At 37.6% G+C, this 18,253-nt stretch overlaps 1 protein-coding gene and 1 pseudogene across 1 annotated transcript in view; one reads left to right on the top strand and one right to left on the bottom strand.

Moving 5' to 3' along the window:
* LOC127813151 (uncharacterized) overlaps nucleotides 1–4,352 on the top strand; it is a 38,759-nt gene extending 34,407 nt beyond the window's left edge. Inside the window, exons 6-9 of the mRNA XM_052353955.1 lie at nucleotides 2,379–2,486; nucleotides 3,168–3,308; nucleotides 3,653–3,862; nucleotides 3,933–4,352. Of these exons, the coding sequence (XP_052209915.1) occupies nucleotides 2,379–2,486; nucleotides 3,168–3,308; nucleotides 3,653–3,862; nucleotides 3,933–4,034 (561 nt within the window). The 3' untranslated portion in view covers nucleotides 4,035–4,352. The remainder of the gene's footprint in view (nucleotides 1–2,378; nucleotides 2,487–3,167; nucleotides 3,309–3,652; nucleotides 3,863–3,932) is intronic.
* A 111-nt stretch (nucleotides 4,353–4,463) lies between these two features.
* On the bottom strand, nucleotides 4,464–9,476 carry LOC127813152 (40S ribosomal protein S13-2-like; annotated as a pseudogene).
* Nucleotides 9,477–18,253: the final 8,777 nt, after the last annotated feature.

Here is an 18,253-nt window from a genome sequence, read left to right as displayed (position 1 = left end):
ATTGTAGAGTAGTGCTTCCATCTTGATCCTCCGTAGGCTGAAATCATTGCTCCCATCGAACTTGTCGATATCTGATCGAGAAGCGATTGGTGCCATTCTTGATTTCCTGAGATCGTCTTTTTCGACTTGAGATTCTTGAGACTTTGATCAAATCTAGAGGTGACCAGCTCTGATATCAAGTTGTTAACCTAGATCTCACCCTTATCTATGATCACTCAAACACACCAATCGATCTCTCTCTAATCCGCAACGAGTAGAAATCAGAATTCAATCAAGAAAACAATCAAGAACTGCACACAACACACAAGTTTATCTTAGTTCGGTCTCAATTAAAGACCTACATCCAGATTGGCTTTGCCCTTGCTTTCTCCACTATCTTGAATACCAATACACGATTACATGTGCCACAAAACCCAACTCTCACCTAGCCCATAAACCTGAAAACTATATAAAGTTGTATACAAGAAAGATATACACTCCTTCTCACTGCACATTCTTGCCCAAGACAGATTGTAAACTCACAATAGAAAGCACACCCCAAAGCCTACCTCTCGGCCTCTATTTATAAGCTATAGGGGGTGGGAGAAACCCTCTGACCAACTGCCAAAATGGCAATTACAACAACCTCGGTCAGACCTAAAATAATAGCAACCCTTTCTAGAAGAACAAAACAGAAAATACAACATTACATTTTCCTCACATTACAAATTCTAATCTAGTACAAATGTATCCTAACAATGTTCTATTCTCTTTAGTAGTGACTTTCGATTGGGAGATTCAACAAGTTGACATTAACAATGCCTTTTTGAATGGAGATCTTACTGAAAATGTGTTTATGACTCAACCTAAGGGGTTTGTTGATTTTAAGTTTCTCACACATGTTTGCAAGCTACGAAAGTTTCTCTATGGACTTAAATAGGCTCCTCAAGTTTGGTATACAAAGTTAAGAACTACTTTACAGAGTTGGGGTTTTTCTAGGGCCACTTCGGATGCTTAGTTCATTAAATGCACTGTTGAATTTGTGTTGTTTATCTTGGTCTATGTTGATGATATTTTACTGACTGGTTCTAACCCTACTACTTTGAAGTCTTGTATTCATGATTTGGATAAGCATTTTGCTCTTAAGACTCTTGGACCAGTTAGTTACTTTCTAGGATTTGAGGCCTATAGAAATTCCACTGGTTTATACTTGACCCAATCCAAGTACAAAATAGATTTATTAAAGAAAGCTGCTATGTAGGATTGTAAACCCTGTTTTACACCTATGGGTTCGTGTGTTTCCTTGACTGATGAGGGTGATATGTTTTCTAATCCTTCTTTGTACCGTACTATGATTGGCTCGTTGCAATACCTAACTTATACATGATCGGACATAGCATTCATTATTAATAAACTGAGCCAATTTTTGTCTACTCCTAGGCTGCAACATTGGTTAGCTTGCAAGAGATTATTGAGTTATCTTAAAGGGACTATTAATCTAGGCTTGTTGTTCTCCCCATCGTCTAAGGATATGTCTCTAGTTGTTTATACAGATGCAAACCATGTTGGCTGCAAGATCACAAGGAGGTCTACCAGTGGTTTTTGTGTATTTTTTGGTGCAAATTTGGTTGTGTGGGCTTCTAAGAAGCAATCTGTGGTAGTTCGATCAGTTGGAGAGGCTTAATATCGAGTTGTGGCCCTAGGTGTTACTGAACTTTTGTGGCTTCGATCATTACTAATTGAATTGGGTTATGCATGTTTAACCACATCCATTGTGTGGAGTTATAATTTGGCTGCTAAAAGTATGGCAGAGAACCCTGTTTTTCATTCTAAAACTAAACACATCGAGATTGATGTTCATTTTGTGAGAGAGAAGGTTGAAAGTGATGAAATTGAGATTCGGTATGTGCCTACTACTCATCAAATTGTTGATATTCTCACTAAGGGACTGTCAAGACAAGAGATTGGTTTCTATTCCTTTGTAAGAAGCTTGGTTTGGTTTTGTCTCCTACACAGAGCACCTAGAGCAGTCCTAGGTCTAGTGTCAGCACTTCAGAAATAGCTTACTCTAGGGAGCCTGATTTGAGGTGGAATGTTTAAGTGGCTGTGCTCTATTTAATTGTTGATGAGTTATATTATGTTGTTATTCGGTTATGCTATATTAGTTATGTTCAGCTTGCTATATAAACACTAACTGTGCTGTCATTTGTAAACATTGATTCATTTTTGATAATTGAAAGTTCTCTCTCTCTCTCTCTCTCTCTCTCACATATACTTTCCTTTTTCGTGCCCTCGATTTCATTACATTGACATCGCTGTTCCTAATTATGTTAGCATTTATCTAAGAGAAGATGGTACTTGTGGCTTTTTCTACATTGTATTGTTCAAATGTCATGCAGGTTGAGACACTTTCAAGAGATGATTTGGCTTCCAGACTGACTTTAATGGCAGATGCAGCTTCAGTTGGACCACTTTTGCTATCAGATTCCTTTATAACTATAATGGATGTACGTAATATCAATCTCATGCTGATAGGCATTTATCTCACGAGTACTCAACTAAAGCTTGTATTTAGAATTTAATGTTTCTATATTGATATGGTTAGATCAGAGAAATAGTGTGCACATATTTGTTGTGTATAAAGTAAGATTGCAATCTAGATACTCCTTGGAAGTTAAAACATCAATTCTTCAGTTACTACAACACAACAATACCAGGCCTTAAATCCCATATTTAAAACATCAATCTAGGTGGAGCTGGCTACATGGATTCTAGTTTGTCGATCATTTCTATCCATTGTCATATCTTCTGTGAGGCCATTACATCCAATATCCTGCTTGAGAGTTCCCCACCAATTTTTCTTCAGTCTGTCTCTTAACTCTTTTGCTACAAACTTTTGTGTTTAGAATCCATAATTTAAAAGATTGAACAGTTTTTATGTTAGTTATCAGTTACTTAATACAGCTCTCTTTCATCCAGACTTGGTGGCTATTAATTAGCACAGTCTTTTGTGGCCGGCCAAATTTAAATCAAAATTTTAACCTGCTATCATCTTCCTAATCATAACTGTGCTGACAATTTGTTTCCTAGATTCTTTGTCGCATTTTCACAATATTTTGCGGTCCATGAAATAAGTAGGAAATTTTTCTGATGATTTCGTTGTTTCTCTGTGACATGGATACGTGAAGACCAATGACTATTGTGCAACACCTCAACAACTCAAAGATGAGGTGTGCGAAAGATATCCTGAAGCCAGAAGAGCATCTTTGAAGAGTGGGGGTGATTTTCCATTCCTTTCCCGACCTGATGAAGTTAATCTCCACCTTCAGGTATGTTGGTGAAATTTCTCTAACTTGTATTTTAACTGTGTTTTGAATTAGGCTGTGTTGTCATAAACAGCATACTAATGGTAGAACTAGATGTACATATCCAGCCGTTATCCCACTATGTGGGATTGGCTACATGAATTCTCGACTTCTATGTGGGTTACATCCCAACAGATAGTTTGTCTACGGTGTTGTGTTTCCATATTGTACTTGTTGGTTTCATCATGTCAACTAAGTTATGGAATACAACTATATCAATTATCTTCATTCACCGTAGAACTAGATGTATATAGATTATTTGATAAATGGTTGCTGAGCTTTTCCAACTTTTCACCGCAATGTTACAGCTACACCTGAGGCGAGTAGGCGTTGAAGCTCGGCCAGACTTGGTTCGTGCTGTCTCGAAGGAGGATACCAGTGGCAACGACGGTGCCGGGAGTTCCAGTCAGCAAAATGATAGGCGGTATGATGCTCCGAATGACAGGGCGGGAAGTTCTGGAATCCTCATAGCTCCTGAATGTGAACCTTCTCCCGGTCCCGAATCTCCTGATAATGAGGTTAGCCCCCTTAATCTTAGATAGGGTCGTCTTGAGGGGTTCCCGGCGGTTTATTGTTGTGCTTTACTAGGCTCTACCCTTCTCGTCTACGGCTGAAAGGGGGCGGACAATCCTGGCCTTCCATTCGGTGAGCGTAGAAGATGGGCACTCCCTTCTTCTCAGCAGCATTTAAGCAGCCAGCCCCTCAGCAATGCAAAAGTTGGTATCAGGATCACCAATGTGGCAGTTTTGTACTCTCTATATGGTATCTGTTGATGATATGGGAACTCTGTACATCAGTTCGTTTTCTAGATAAGTTTGTGTATATGGGTTGTACAAACTTTTTTGGTTTGTCCATCTTTCATAGAGCAGAAATTTGATTGGATTAACAATATTTTTTTGGTTGAATTTTATAGTCACGAGTGACAAAGCTTATTTCTGCATTAGGCTTTGGGAACTTGACTTCGAGCGACCAGCCTGTTTCAAAAATTAATTTGGTCTTTCTCCTGTACTACTACTACTACTCCAAAAGTTGCATTGATGAAAGACACATCCAAGGGCGCATTTTTATACTGTAAGATCCCCACTTGTGACTTGTCAACCCAAAGCATATTCAAAAGCAAAAAAGCACAAGAAAGGATCCCCATAACATTCAATGGAGAATGCATGCAATCAAATTGGAGAAGGGAAGACCTATTGGAAAACATTCCTTGTACATGGAGGATTATCTGGCAAAAGACTTAACTTAGTATGACGGTCAGATTAAAAGCACCAAAATTTCATTCCATCTGCCAAGCCAAAAGAACTACATGCATAGCAAAATCTTCCTTGCCCAACCCGTCCATAGAGGCTTATATCATCGCATCTGATCATCATTCATGGTCTATGCAACCAGAGTGCTTGCTGTGGTTGACTCACTGCATAAGACAAGGGAAGAAAAAATGGGGTAGAAAGTAGGTTTAAGTAATCAACAATAACAAGCTAACATATTACTTGTTCAGCCATAGGTATAAACAAATATAAAAAGTTCTCCTTTTTATTGTGTATACTGAAGGTAAAACAGCTAGGTTATGTAGTTAAAAAGAAACAATTAGACTGCTAATATTTTAATAAGTGCTTGAATCAACTCAGCTATTCCATCATATAATGCCTTGAAGAAAATTTAGCCACAGATTCAACAACAAATGAGCAGCATCACGAACGATAATAGTCGTGGTAAGTGGTCATATTATCTAGACATAACCAAGATTTTCTCAAGCACAAGATTTATATTCAGAATGACTGAGAACTATAATTCTGGCAAATGGCGTGTGCACTACTTCATAAGCTGTGCTCGCCACACTATTGTGGTTTAACTCGAGAGAGCTTACTAGAGAATGTAGGGCAAAATGAAAGATTTAGAAGAATGAAACATTGGGCTTAAATTCATCTTCCATTGTTATCAGAATTGGTATCAATGTAACATAAAAACTTGTGTGAATTTGTCATGCAACACTTGACCCAGATGATGACACTAATTATTCTTTCGATAGGCATGCCTAAATTATTTATCAAGTTGGCAAGGTTTAGATAGAAACTTCAAAAGAAACGCTTGCTTATTTGGAATGAATCTAGGATTGAAAAATACTGCAGAGGCAGGCCACACCAAAAGCTCTAACCAATCTACACCAAATAAAGGGGTAAATAACCGAAAAAAAGAAACCAAACTTTGCATTGTTTGTCAAATTTATTCCAAAAATTTTAAATTTTATTAAATCACAACCAGAATTTTAATTTTCATATCAGTTATGTTATTTCATCACTATACCGTAAAATAAGTTTCACAACCGTTAATGATCTATATATGTGAATTTCATGATACAGTGCAAAATTTTTTAGGGTGTAGTGATAGCAGAACCTAATTGATATAAAAATTAAAGTTCTGGTGTTGATTTGATAAAAAATAGTTTGGAATAAATTTGAAAAACAGCCCAAAGTTAAATATTTTTTTTGGTCATTTACGAAGAAAGAAAACTAATAATCTAAAGAAGAGCCATTTGCAAAGAAATACCGAAAGCAATAATACCCAAATTGACATATATTAGCAACACAGAAGGATACATAAACTTGGCCTATGTAAGAGCAAGAGAAGAGAATTGGACTCACTATTTCCAAACAGGGGGAAGCTTCTTAGTCCGCTTGTAGTAGCGAGCCAGGCGATGAATTCTGCTCTCAACAAGAATCAACCTGAACTTGGAGTCCTTATCCTTCCTATTCCTCTCCAAATGCTTACGAATTGCAACTGCCTTCTTAATCAAATGATAAAGATCCTCAGGAATCTCAGGAGCAAGCCCTAATTCAATTAAAAAAAAAATCAGATACAATATACGGGCATAATCATACAGAGAACATATATACCATGAGCCTTGAGAATGCGCAAGATCTTGCTTCCAGTGACGCTCTTGACTGAGGGATTCCCTGATGGTCACGAAGAATGACACCGATCTGGATGGTGTCAATCCCTTCTTCGCAAATTTGCAAATGTTGTCTTCAACCTGAGAAACAACATCCCCAAAAATAAAAAAAACAAATCAAAGTTAAAGCTCTATGCATATCAATGCGTGTCAAATCGTACGTCCTGAGAAGAGGTCTTGAGCCAGCTGGGAGGGGTTCGCTTGTAGGGCAATGCGGAGGCTGAAATTCCCTTGCTGTAATTGTAAAGGAAAAATCAGTACGGTACGGAGGTAGTCATGCAGAGGAATTAAACAAGGTTTGAGACTGAAGACAAACCCGCGGCAGTGCATCCGACCCATGTTTGGCTACGGAGAATTTTTCAGAACTCTCTCTCTCTCGGCCTCTCTGGTGAGTGGAGCTCTAATGCCACAGTGACGCTAGGGTTTTATTCCGATGCGTGGAAGGGGCGCGAAAGAAGTGATATTGCCAAGGCAACTTCCGTAAAGCAAGGGAAAGTACAGCATACGACATCGTTTTTTACACCCTTACCCTCGTATTCCGTTTCAATTTGGACATTGTCGGACAAAGTGTTATCGTCGTTTTGTAAAAGATCATTCGAACGGGTTAAAATGCTTAATTCTGTTTATCTCTCTTTTTGACACTTGTATTTACATTGTGTACGTGTAAATATAAGAATTGTACCTCATTTATTCTAAGATATTTCGTTCTATTATATTTAAGATATTATTATTTAATAACTCGTGTGTCATTGCATATATGTATTAAATTTTCATATGAATTGGTGGACACAAGTGGAATGGACGTGTTAGGGAGTGGGCGATTGGTGTTTTCATCCTAAACTATATAGCATTGGTTCACTTGTTTTACTGACATTTGACGATCATCTTTACCTTAGCCATGATATGTTTATTGTAATAATGTATTTTCATTGTTATTGGTTGTTCATGAGTATAAAATGTAAAGTTCTGGTTTTCAAATATATAATGATATTAAATACAATTTAATATCACCCACGAGCATTATGAAAATTCTTATAATTGAAAACGAATGATCAAATCGGAAAATTAACTAAATGCTTTATACAAGAATTTTCACTATATAATTTTGGTACAAGTACAACTGTGAAATATAAATCCTCAAATTTCAACAAATAAACTCTTATAATGTCTATCATACAACATACACCCTCAATTGAAATAAAGACAAACCGAAGGCCCATTGTAACTCCTGTTTATACAACTGTGATACTCAAGTCCCACAATAAACTCACAATAGTAAACTCTTTATACAACATCTAATTAAAAATAGATAGAGAAACCCAAAGGTTACAATAGCTTTTCTTTAACACAAGGTTTGTAGTATAAGAACAATAGAAAACTAAATCAAGCTTTGACCACTGCTTTGCTTTTTTCTTTGCTTGTCTCCGGGATACTTGGCACGTCGGATATATCTGGGATGTTAAATATTCTAAAGGTATGAAACATCCAAATTAGATAATTACATCTAAGTGAGATGGTTCAAGAAAGAAGATACAAGCATGTGTAAGCAAGAAAGGAAATGTTGTACCCCAATAATTGGAAGGAAGAAAGGCCGAGCCTTGTAAGAAGATATGAAGTTGCTTCAGAAGGGTCCATCGAAAGGAAGTTCAGAGAAACCTTTGCTGCTTGATTCTTGAGGCAAACTAGCTGCTAACAGACTCCTTTGGAAGCACCATTTGGAGGGGTCCTAGGGAGGAAACCTTTAGAAATGACATGTGTCCTCAAAGCTCAAGCCCTATAAAAGCCCAGCTACAATTCTCAAAAGGGGAATCCAGACATTGGTATATCACTTTCACTTTCTTTTAGAAACTTAGCCTATTTTCCCTTCCGTAAGATTATTTTCCTTCCGTTACTAACTTAAGTATCGGAAAGTCTTCGCGGGAGAAAAATCTCGCGAGCCTTCAACCCTCGTTTACTCTCTACAGTTCCTTGGAAAGCATCACACCCATTCCTTTAGAAGGATAACTTGTGGGTTGACCCATCGGAAGCGATGTTCCTTCAGAAGACCTTGCTGAGACCAAGCTCTTTGAAGACCCTGTTCGTTCCTTCGAAAATACCCTCCTCAAGTTTCTTCGAAAGCATCCTTCGGAAGTCCATTTCGAAAGCCTCTTTCACAAGCACTCTCTATAAGAAGACCCTTGATCCATCCAAGTAGACCCATACTTGTCACCACGCCATCGGGAGGGATCTTCGGGAGGACCCTTTGGAAGCGTCAGACCGCCATACCATTAACAACTCACCTAGAGCTTATTGCGAGCCAGCCTTCGAGAGGACCCTTCAGAAGACCCTTTTTCAGAAGCATTCCTTCGGAAGCCCACCTAAACCTTAAGACCAAGCTTCGATCGAATCTCGAGACCATCGGCATCCACAAGCATCCCACTCCTAAAAATTCTAATTGTTGTATTTTGCCAACAGGAAACAGTTCGTGCATAAGCAAGCAAGTAAAAGAAATGACAAGAATCTTTTCCCACTGCCATTTCCTTTGCTAGTCATCATGTCACAAACTCCTTAGCCCCATCCCGATCACCATGATGACCCACTAACTAGCCACAAACATCAATGATGCAGGCAAGATTGAAATATGAGATGTAAGTCATAAATCACACATAAATGAAATAAAAAATGATCAAGATGAAGCAAGAAACATACATGAACCACTCACTTTAGCTTTTTACCTTTCGGGTGCACTGTTTACACTTGTTAGTTTAGGTTTTGTAACGCCCCGCTCCCACTTACGGGTGTTACTCGTGAACAATTACCCGAACTGTTCACCTGCCCAGTCTGAGATGAAGGGCGGACTATGTTTCAAGAAGAAACACCCTAGGTGGGAACTAGGCTTCGTCTGGCCCTTCGCTTACCCAGGATCCATAAACACCCTAGGACCTCGCGAGTTTCTTATGAATGAAGAAATAACCCGCTACGCCGCCCAAGGGCTTCAAGATGCTTCTTAACACCGGGCTAGACTAAGGGGAAAACTCATACTCAGAAAAATTCTCCAATTTTTCCAATATTTCATCGCTCGGGGACTCCTTCGGGGATTTTATAATTTTTTCTATAGCCCAAAATCTCACAAAATTGGGCCCTTTTATTCCCCTAATTTTTGAATTTTTTCCCTTTTTTTTTTTCCGCGCGCGGGCCCCACGGCCGGCTGGGCCCAGCCGCGCGCTGCCTGGGGCGGCCACCGCGCGGGCTGGCCCCAGCAGCGGCCGTGCGCCTGCCACGCGCGCGCACCCGCGTGCGCCTGCGCGGTCGCGCGCCCGCGTGCCTGCCGCGCGCGCCCCCTGCTGCCTGCCCGACCTGCTGCTCTCAAAAATTTTCCAGCAACCCTTTTTTTTGAAATTCCAACTTTCTAACACCCCAAAAATGTCCAAATTCTCCAGATTTTCCTTTCCATATATACACATCAAAACGTACCCTTTGGGCTTAAAGAAACCCTTACACAAGGCATATACAAATTAAGCAAAAATTACACCATTTGGAAAAAAAAAAAATTCAAATGTCTTCATGCTCAAGCCTCTTTCTCTTGCCAAACCCTTCCATAGCATGCTTCAATACCTACAAGAGGTCAAATAAACCTCATGAGCTCCAAGAGCTCAATAAGGGTGCAATGACATAAAGTATGGAAATTAACAATATAGATGCCAATGCCATATGCAAGTGCCTAGGGTTCCAATACCTCAACCCTCAAGGTTAAAGGCTTCAACATACCCACCCCAACACACAATTTCATGGCCATGAGTCTCATACACACAAGCATATGCAAAGTAAGCACAAAAATGTTAAAATGCATACAAGAGTCTTGCTAGCCCCCATCCACTTGGGGCTTTCCCCTTACCTCAATACTCCATGGATCTTCAAGTTCCCAACAACTTCAAGCCTCCAAAATCACTTCCTTTAATTTCCTCAAACTCTTTCATGAAAAACAAGCCTAGGATCATAAAGAGATCATTTAAAAATGAGAAATACAAGAAAGTTATGTAACTTTTACCTCTAGGCTTCTTGGACTTCTTCTTCTTCTCCTTTTTCTTCTTCTTCCTCTCTTCCTCTTTTACTTGAATGGGAGAACTCTCCCATCCCTATACCTCTCTCATATATATATATATATATCTTACACCTTTCTCCCAACCTCCAAGGTTTAATATGAACCCTTGGATTTCTCTTGAAATGGGAGAATTAATCCACACCTCTCATTAAAATCCTTATTCTTCCATTTACATAACACACCACATATATATGTATGCATATATATCTTGAAAGTCAAGCCTCCCAACACCATCATCACACTCTTTAATGGCTTGAGTGACTAAAATCACGTAATTTCTCTTTAATTTAATCCCTCATTTTCATTCATAAATGCTTGACCATTTTCTTTTCTTTTTGCATTTTTCTTTTTGGCAACATAATAATTGCCCTTAATAAATGCTTGAAAGACCACTTTACTTTCCTTTTTGAATTATCTTAATTCACTTTATCATCTCCCAACATCCACATATATATATGATCATGTATGGCTCCACCCATGCACATACACATACATACATGATCTTTCTTCCCAAGACTATGCCAAGTGTCATCACTAGACACCTACTTGGCCTCCAATCCTTAATCTTGGCCATTGGATCATGTCTTCCATCTGAAGACACAATTTTTCTTTTCCAATTAATTTTCTTTTCTCTTTCAACATCATAAAGGCCTTCATTAATGGTGAGAGACATAAATATTTTCTTTTGGAATTAAAGAAAAGCCACCATCATTGCCTCATTAAATGCTTGAGTGACTAATAATCTTTTCCTTTAAAATTTCTTTAATCACTCATATATTCTCAAAATATCTATACAATACTCATGCCCATAGATACACTTATGCACAACCCTTTACACATGCGCATATATACATGCATGTCTCCCATGACCAAAACCTTGTCAAAATCACCATTAAGACTCCCTTGCTTAATTTATTTACCAAAATTAATTTCTAGCCTTTCACTTCAAGGTCAGATTCATCCCGGCACCTAGCTGGGACTTCTGTCCATACCAAAGCCGCTTCCATCATGCTAGCCTCACAACACCTGACCACCCTTCAGGCTCTAGCACTAGGCAATACCCAAGGTCTATACCCAACCTCTTATCGGGTCTTATTGCCCAAATTACCAAAATACCCCTACCTCGGTATTATGACACCGGCCTAAGCCCTTCCATCTCAAGGGCCTTCTTGGGTTTTCCTTTCATTTTTTATAACACTGGTAACACGGGGTGTTACAATCCGACACCTTCTCAAGGGAATTTTTTGGAATTTTCTCATTTTCTTTCTCATTCTTTTAACACCTATAACACCGGGTGTTACAGGTTTTCAATGAAAAACACATTTTTGTAACCTAAACTTTAATTTTTTTTACATATATATTCTAAATATTTTATTTTGTATTTCGATGAAATTTCAAGGGAAAGGGAAACCGCACGCGCTCGCACGAGCATTCGAAAGGGGGTCAACGCGCCCCTGCGCGTAGGCAGACCTGACGCGCGCAGTGGACGCGCCGGTTATCTTCTCCGGCTCCAGCATTATGGATTTGTTGTTGCCTTCGTTTTTCAGGCTTTTCTCCTTCGTTTTAACTCCGTTTTGACCCCCATTTATTCCTTCACCTCATTCTCTCTTCCCTCTACAGGAATATAAAGTTAGATTGGACTTACCTCGTCAATTTCTGGTAACTTTGCCTAAATTTTCAGCGAAGCTTCGAATTTTTCGGCGAAGCCCGTTTCTCCCTCGTTTCTCCACCGATTCTGCTCCTTATTTTTACAGAATTTCCCTCTCTCTCTCTCTCAAGAATACAATCCTTACCTTACAATCTCTCAACCCAACTCGAAACTCACTTGAATGGATTTAGGAAACCTTGGTCCTATTTATAGAAATCCTAGGCCAATTGTGTGTTGCCACCTTGGGTCCATTTATGAGGCGTCATCATGACTTCCAAGTGGCCAATGGTTTCTTGCCACATGCCCCACCACTTGTCCCAAACTATATTGAAATAACTTTTGAAATCCAAAGTCGTATTCAATTGAGATTTGAAATCCATTTTATTTAAGTCCCTGTGTTATCCTTGAATCTCCCAAATGCCCTTAGGAAACATGTTTCTTACATCAATTCCAAAGTCTTTTGGTAAATTACACTTGTTCTCGAGTTTTTCGAAACTACACTTTTACTCGAACTTTAATAATTACAAATTTACCCCTAGCTCAAAAATTATATTTTTATCTCAAGACTTTCATAATCATTTGAAATGTCATATTTCCTCAAACATTTAAATTTAAAAATCTTGGGTATTACACTCTCCCCCCCTTAAAGAAAAATTTCGTTCTCGAAATTTCATCTCATTCCTCAAAACTCACATATTGAGGTAACTTTAGGGGGGATAACGTACTTGGCTTGGTGTGCTTCATTTAGTATGATTTGCCTTAACTCTTTGCCCTAGGCACATAAATTCGGTTCAAAAATTGAAGTATTTCATTCAAAAATTGAAGTCAGGAGTTTTGACCCAATCCCAATTATCAACACCTTACCACACCTTCGAGTCTTCTAAAATAGCTTGCCAGATCTATTCATCAAATGAGAGTGAATCACAGGCTATGACGTAAATAGACACTCCCTCAGGAATCATATACATTGTCAACAGGCCAAAGCCTCTGCCAGTCCTCATTCTTGGGCCATCAGATTAGCTACCCGAGCAGGCTCATCCTTGCATCAGCCACCCTATTTGGCTACCAGAGTAGACTTATCCCTACATCGGCCACCACACATTTGCCCTGCTAGAGTGGTATTTGATTGAACAATTGTAATCCTTCATAAACTCTATTTACCATTGCTGCCCCCACTCAAATCCCATGAGAGAACAAGTACCTCAAGCTTCATGAAGACCTTAAATTTTCCCTCATGCAAGAAATGCTGCCAGAGTTCCAAGGCAAACCCAACTGGTACCACTTTCGAATCATGGGTGATATAATGTGGCCCACAATTTCCACTATCGAGACCCATATATTACCATCATGAGGACACACCCTTAGCCTCCTAGAAGCATCAGAATATACCGTGAGTCCTCATTTTCCACAAGGCATTGCTAAAATAGGAGTAGAGGTTAATTCCCTTTCAATTTATGAAGGACATGCTTACTTTGCTTCGTTCTACTCCAACTTGGCTCCTTTTTGCATTAATCGGATAAATGGTGAAGCAACACTAGGAAATATTCTTTTATAAAATTTCATACCTCAATCATCGTCTAAGGCTGCTTCCACTCTCTTATTTCCTCAGCCTTCATGGCTAACTTGTTCTTCAACACAACATAACTTCGAAAAGTTACTTGTGTTAGCCAGGATTCATATTTTGAAAACTTAGCGTAGGCTTACGATTCTTGCAAGGTACTTAAGACAATCCTCAAGCCTTGCTTATTTTTCCTACTAACTGAGTAAATCAGAATATAATAATAAATATAACCATAGATTATTCCAAGTATGATTTGAACACCTATTCATCAAATCCATACAGGCTGCAAGTGTGTTGGTATATCACCAGATACTCATAGTATCCATAACAGGATCTAAGACAATCTTGCTACAATCTTCCTTTTAACTCACTTTGCTGTATCTTAATCCTCAAATCAACTTTCTCAATTGAATTCCTTAAAGTTACAAATCTTCAATAAATCATTTTCACATCCAAGGTTATATTTAACCCACATTGGCCTATAACATTCCTCAACCCGTAATTGCCCATAAATAAAAAATTACCAATGAACCATAAGTTATCATAATTCCCGAATCTTCTCAATATTGCAATCCTTTCTTTCCCACAAATACAATAAATTTAAACATTATAATTCTGCAAAATCATTTTGAATGGAATACCACATTCCTTTGTAGTTCTACAAGTACCCTAGAAGAAACTAATTATTCATCTTAATTTCCTTTGTCTTCCCTCGAACCACTAATTCATTGACAACCTAGTTCTTCCCCAACTCCAAACCCTAGATATCATGCCAATGCATGTAATACAAATGAACGAGTAAGCCTTGGGTCAATTAATCATAGTACCTTGAGTGATTATCGAGTTGGCATTGGCGCTTTCTTTTGTTAGATTGAACACACGACCCCGCTGTGGTTCTTGACCTCTTTGGTTTGTCTAGGGTTGATTGACTTCTCCTCTCTGCAAGTAGCCCCTAAATAGGTGACCAGATCGTCGACAAATAAAGCACATGGGTCCCTTGGGACAGTCTCAAGCTACGTGGTCATTTCTTCCGCAGGTGTAACACGACTTCTTTTTTCACAAGGATGAGATTTCTGACATCTCGGATAATTACCCTTTGGCTTGAAATCTTTTCCTTGTATCCCCAAGTCATGTCTTTTCCCCAATTTTCTATCCTCAAGTTCTCGAAATTCTGCTTTTAGGGTGCCCATTTGATAGAGGTTGCTTTCTATCATCATAGCTTGTAGGACTACTTTAGCATAAGTCTGGGCCCCTAAGGAGCTTAATGCCTGCTGAATTTCCAGCTTTAGTCTTCCAAGGAATTGTTGGGCCATTGCTTCCTCATCCAAATTGTAGATAGGCATGTACTTGATTAGCCGAGTAAAATTATCTTCGTACTAGGCAATAGACATGTTCCCAGTTTGCTTTAAATTCAGAAATTCGCAGCCCTTCTCCATCTTTTTACATAAGGGAAAATATTTGGTATTAAAAAGCTCTTTAAATTGTGCCCATGTGATGTTTGATGATGTGCTAATATTTTCTATACCATTCTTACTTGATTTTATGCTTATATATGTTTTCTATATTAATTTTAGGTAATTTATCATGTTGACAGGATTTGAAGGAAAAGTGAGAAAGAATAACAAAAGCTATGGATTTTCGCTACTCAAGGGTCCAATTAAAAATAAAAGTTGTACCAATTGGAACGTCAAACAATTCTGAAAAAAAATATATGTGAGAGCTCTATATGTTTACTTTTCTTCGCTTCAAACGGTGCTTAAATCCGAATTTTCTACAGAAAGTTATGATTGTTGGAGTGACAAAAGGTCAAAACTGTCAAAAATTCAGCATTATCTACGAATATTTTATTCCATTTTCTCCAAGTTGGGCTGATTTATAGATGGATCAAGAGGCCTTTTAAGGGTTATTTGGGCTGCCTATTTCCTGAAAAATTAGGCCCAATTGGACCTAAGAAGGCTAGCCCAAAAGTCTAACTAAATTAAGCCCACATCTTACAAAAATCCATAAATGGTAATTCTTGATATTTTAAGGGATTATTTTGTATTGGATATGAGACCTAAACTTTTGAATGAAACATGGAGAGGAAAATATAGAAGAGGAAAACATGGAGGAGGAAATTATGGAGGTAGGATATCCCATGTTTTAAGGAGGAAATTAAGGAAAAGAAGAAATGAATGAGTATAAATAGAGAATGAAGGTTGAAAAAATAGAGGAGTTGGATGTGAGAGAGCTTGAAGGATTGAAGAATTGAAGTACTCTTGGTGGAAGATTTCTTTAAGAATCAGTGATAACATTTTTGGAAAAGGAAATCCTACACATCAAAAGAGTTTTATTATCTTCTTCCATTTCTTTTAAATTCTATATTGATGTTCATTTGTTTTGTTATGGATTCTATAATTTGTAATATGAACTAAATTCTATAACTAAGGTGTTTTGATGTAACTTAAATATGATAATTTGATTTTCATGAATTGATTTTCTTTATTCATGTAAGTGTTTATTATTGTGCTTAATACTATCAAATACTTGGACAATATTTGATTTTCTTCATTGTTTCCATACGATATGCTCATCCGAATATTTTCTCATTTTCTGCTTATTCGAATGACTTAGGGGACATTCGAATATATACAATTTTTCTAGGAGTCCCTGATTTGCTGCTTCTTATCCAAATTGGGCCAACCTCATTCGAATACATTCCCGATAGTCTGCATATTCGAATGTTTGAATGATTCATTTGAATGATTGACTGGCTTCTATCCGAATTACTCCATATTTGAATATCTTCTGAACACTCATTCGAATTACTCAACTTTCATTCGAATGTGTTTGACTTCGTCAGAACATTTTCATTTCTTGGCTTCTTTTTCCTCTTTTGATCATGCCTTTGAAGAATTGATTTGACCCTTTATCTCTTTGCCTTCTTTGCCTTCATTTGGGCTGCAACAAGCAATCTTTGATATTTTTTAACTGATTAAATGGATTAAGAGGTAATAAAAATATAACAAATTTTTGGCATTTTCGAGCATCAATCACACCCCCCAACTTAAATATTGCTAGTCCCTTAGCAATCAAATTAAATGCAAGAACACTTCATCATTCACAAACTCATTGATAGATTAAATCTCATATGTGAAGCAAAAATGTATGATCAAATAGCATAGGGACTTTGGACATTCAAAGAAATGTTATTATTTGAACTTTTGTCCAGGGCATATTTTTAAGTTAAATCAGTCAACATATTACATTCAATTCTCTAAGCTTTGATTGCAAACCTCACTGGATATGTCTCTCTTCAATAAAATGATCACTCAAAGTTGCTCTCAAATGATGTATCTCAATTTGGAGTAGATGTAATTCAAGTTCAAAAAAGTATCATCAATTATCAAAAATGCAATTAAGGAAGGAAGGGACCTGACATAGCTTCATGATCACAATAGTGTCTCAATGAACAACATCTAAAATTAACCATGTTTCTTTGCTCTTGAAATTATATCCTGAAATTGCATGATTCATAGAATCAAAAGGGATCTTACTAGGAAGTAATGGGGCCAAATGGTGATGTGGGATAGCAAAGGAAATGATGGAAATCAAAAGAGTGTTTAGGTCTCAGGAATTTTTCAACTCAGCTAAGAACAGATAAATAACTTCGAACTTTTTTTTTTTTTTTATACTGGAAATAAATATACACATATGATGCATTCATGCATCAGTAGTTGAAATCATATCAGGACATCTAAATTCAGTTGGTCGTATCCGAACCTGAATCTAATTGCTATTCCAACTGATAATGACCAAGCCTCCATTGCTTCACCCTCAATGGCTACGTGGGTGTTTTTAATGTCCTAGACCTAGAGAGAACCATTCATCTTAAATGACAAAGTGGTCTTTTAACGTCAGATTCTCAAACGATTTTTTTTTTTTGATAAACAGACTAAGCCTACAGAATAATTCCCGAGACCTAACTAATGGACAAGAAATCTTTCATGGCTATGGTTTGGACAGAGGCAATAATGCAAATGGTTATGTAGAGCTTCAATGGGCTATAATGGAAATTGATCAAGAAGTAATAGGTCAATTGGCTCAAGTGATAAGAAAATGATCCCTCTATGATGTTCTATAAAACAATGCTATCCATTCAACTGGTTCCAAGCTTAGAGTCAGTTAAGTTTAGCTGTTATCATTAAAGACACTCAAAGCAAAATGTTGTTTTGAAGCTATTGAAAGATGAGAGAATCAACAAAGTATTTTATTTTATGAATAGGTGTCATTTCACTCAGAATAAATAGTTATGAAGCTCTAACACTTATTTGGGTAACAAATCTCCACTTAATTTGAGAATTTGGGCAATTTGCTGACCATTTCACCATTTTTATATGCCATCCAAACAAATGAACAAAAATAAAGCATCCTAAATAGTCCTGGTCTTGGTTCTAAATCTCATACAGTTCTGTTTTCAAACAAAAGATTATCATAGAAATAACCAGTTGTGAATCTAAAGCATCAAGCATAATAATCTGAAGCATAGAGTAAGCAAAGTCAATTTTATTGAAAAAGGAAAATGTAGTTAATCTTTGTAGTTCATAGGTACAGAAGTTAAGCATGAAGAATCAAATCCTATGACTACTTAGTGCCATTAGTGGCATCATTAGAAGTGGAGTTCTCCTCA

The sequence above is a fragment of the Diospyros lotus genome, chromosome 11 (assembly GCF_014633365.1).
Source record: "Diospyros lotus cultivar Yz01 chromosome 11, ASM1463336v1, whole genome shotgun sequence".
In the NCBI taxonomy this organism is placed as follows: Eukaryota; Viridiplantae; Streptophyta; class Magnoliopsida; order Ericales; family Ebenaceae; genus Diospyros; species Diospyros lotus.
Note: the sequence above shows the minus strand (reverse complement) of the source record. Positions and strands in the feature narration are given on the sequence as shown.